Raw genomic sequence first — 1,350 nt, forward strand, 5'->3', positions numbered from 1 at the left:
CACACACACACACACACGCACGCACGCACGCTCACTCACTCTCCCACACACACACACACACTCCTTTGTACCTTCTGATCCTCTTGCGCCATCATAGCTTCTTGCTCAATCAGCTTCTCCATCATCATCTGCTCCTGTCTTTTCCTCTGTTCATTATCCTCCTCTGCTTGCTGCCAGAGAGAAAACACCCAGCAGTGAGGCATTTGGAAGCTGTGCAACATGAGTGATCAATGCTGTCAGGGTTCATACGACTGAAGAAAGTGAAGCAGACGATGCAATGCTGTGATTGGATGAAGCGAAGCAGGTGATTGGTCGCTTTACCCTGTATGCTTTCACAAAGCGCACAAACACTGGGAAAAATACGGACGGGGGTGTTGTTTTGGAGTTCTCTCCAAAGAATTTCACCACTTCATCAAAGGCATCCTGAGAGAATGAGATACGAAAAGACATAAACGGCATTCAGAATCACGTGAAGTTTAGTTTCTGACTCTTCAAATTTACATTTTTAATAACAATATGATACAGGTGTCATATGATACAGTTTCCCCTTTATATGAATCAAACAGTTTAATCCAAGTCTTCTGAAGAGACATAATTGCTTAATATGATGAACACGTTTAATTTAGGCTTTTATTCATATCTGTATATACATAGAGCTCATCAAATATGGTAAAGCAAAGCTCAGATTAACTTTAAGAAAGTTGTGGAAGTTTAGATTTTAGCCATTTTGCAGCTTATTTTCAATATATGCTCCATTTGTACTGGGGAGGAACTGCTGAGTTTTGAAATGTATATTATGATTTTATGATACTATCAAATGGTAAAGGAAAGCAAGATTCCTCATGATGAGACCCCTTTAACTGAGAGTGAAACCGGTTTATTGAGCTGTGTTTTGGGTGATGTGTTTTGCAGCACCTGAGCGATCTTGGCATCATCCTGAAGTTTTTTGAGTTTATTCTCATGTTGCTGTATGAAATCTCTGAGCAGTGTGTTGTGGCCGTGCATGCTGTACTCTCTCCTCGTCAGATCCATGCCTCTCTGAAGCTCCTTCACGTCTAATAAGACATTCTCCAGAGAGACTACAGAATACACAGACAGAAGTCATTTAGCTGAGATCTGTTCTGTCAAACTTTGACGTTTATTGTAAATATGTGACACTGGACCACAAAACCAGTCATAAGGGTCATTTTTTTCGAAATTGAGATTTATACATCATCTGAAAGATGAATAAATATGCTTTCCATTGATGTGTGGTTTGTTAGGATAGGACTAAGTTTTGATGTAGGAAATTTACAAAATATCTTTATGGAACATGATCTTTACTTAATATCCTAATGATTTTAATGATTT

General features: G+C 39.0%; 1 protein-coding gene across 1 annotated transcript in view; it reads right to left on the reverse strand.

Moving 5' to 3' along the window:
• Positions 1–1,350, reverse strand: part of LOC107734486 (formin-like protein 2) — an 88,935-nt gene that overhangs the window by 7,790 nt on the left and 79,795 nt on the right. The window contains exons 19-21 of the mRNA XM_016546458.1: positions 916–1,079; positions 322–423; positions 72–170 (exon numbers count right to left, since the gene is read on the reverse strand). Of these exons, the coding sequence (XP_016401944.1) occupies positions 72–170; positions 322–423; positions 916–1,079 (365 nt within the window). The remainder of the gene's footprint in view (positions 1–71; positions 171–321; positions 424–915; positions 1,080–1,350) is intronic.

This window comes from Sinocyclocheilus rhinocerous, unplaced genomic scaffold, assembly GCF_001515625.1.
Source record: "Sinocyclocheilus rhinocerous isolate Xijiao unplaced genomic scaffold, SAMN03320098_v1.1 scaffold340, whole genome shotgun sequence".
NCBI lineage: Eukaryota > Metazoa > Chordata > Actinopteri > Cypriniformes > Cyprinidae > Sinocyclocheilus > Sinocyclocheilus rhinocerous.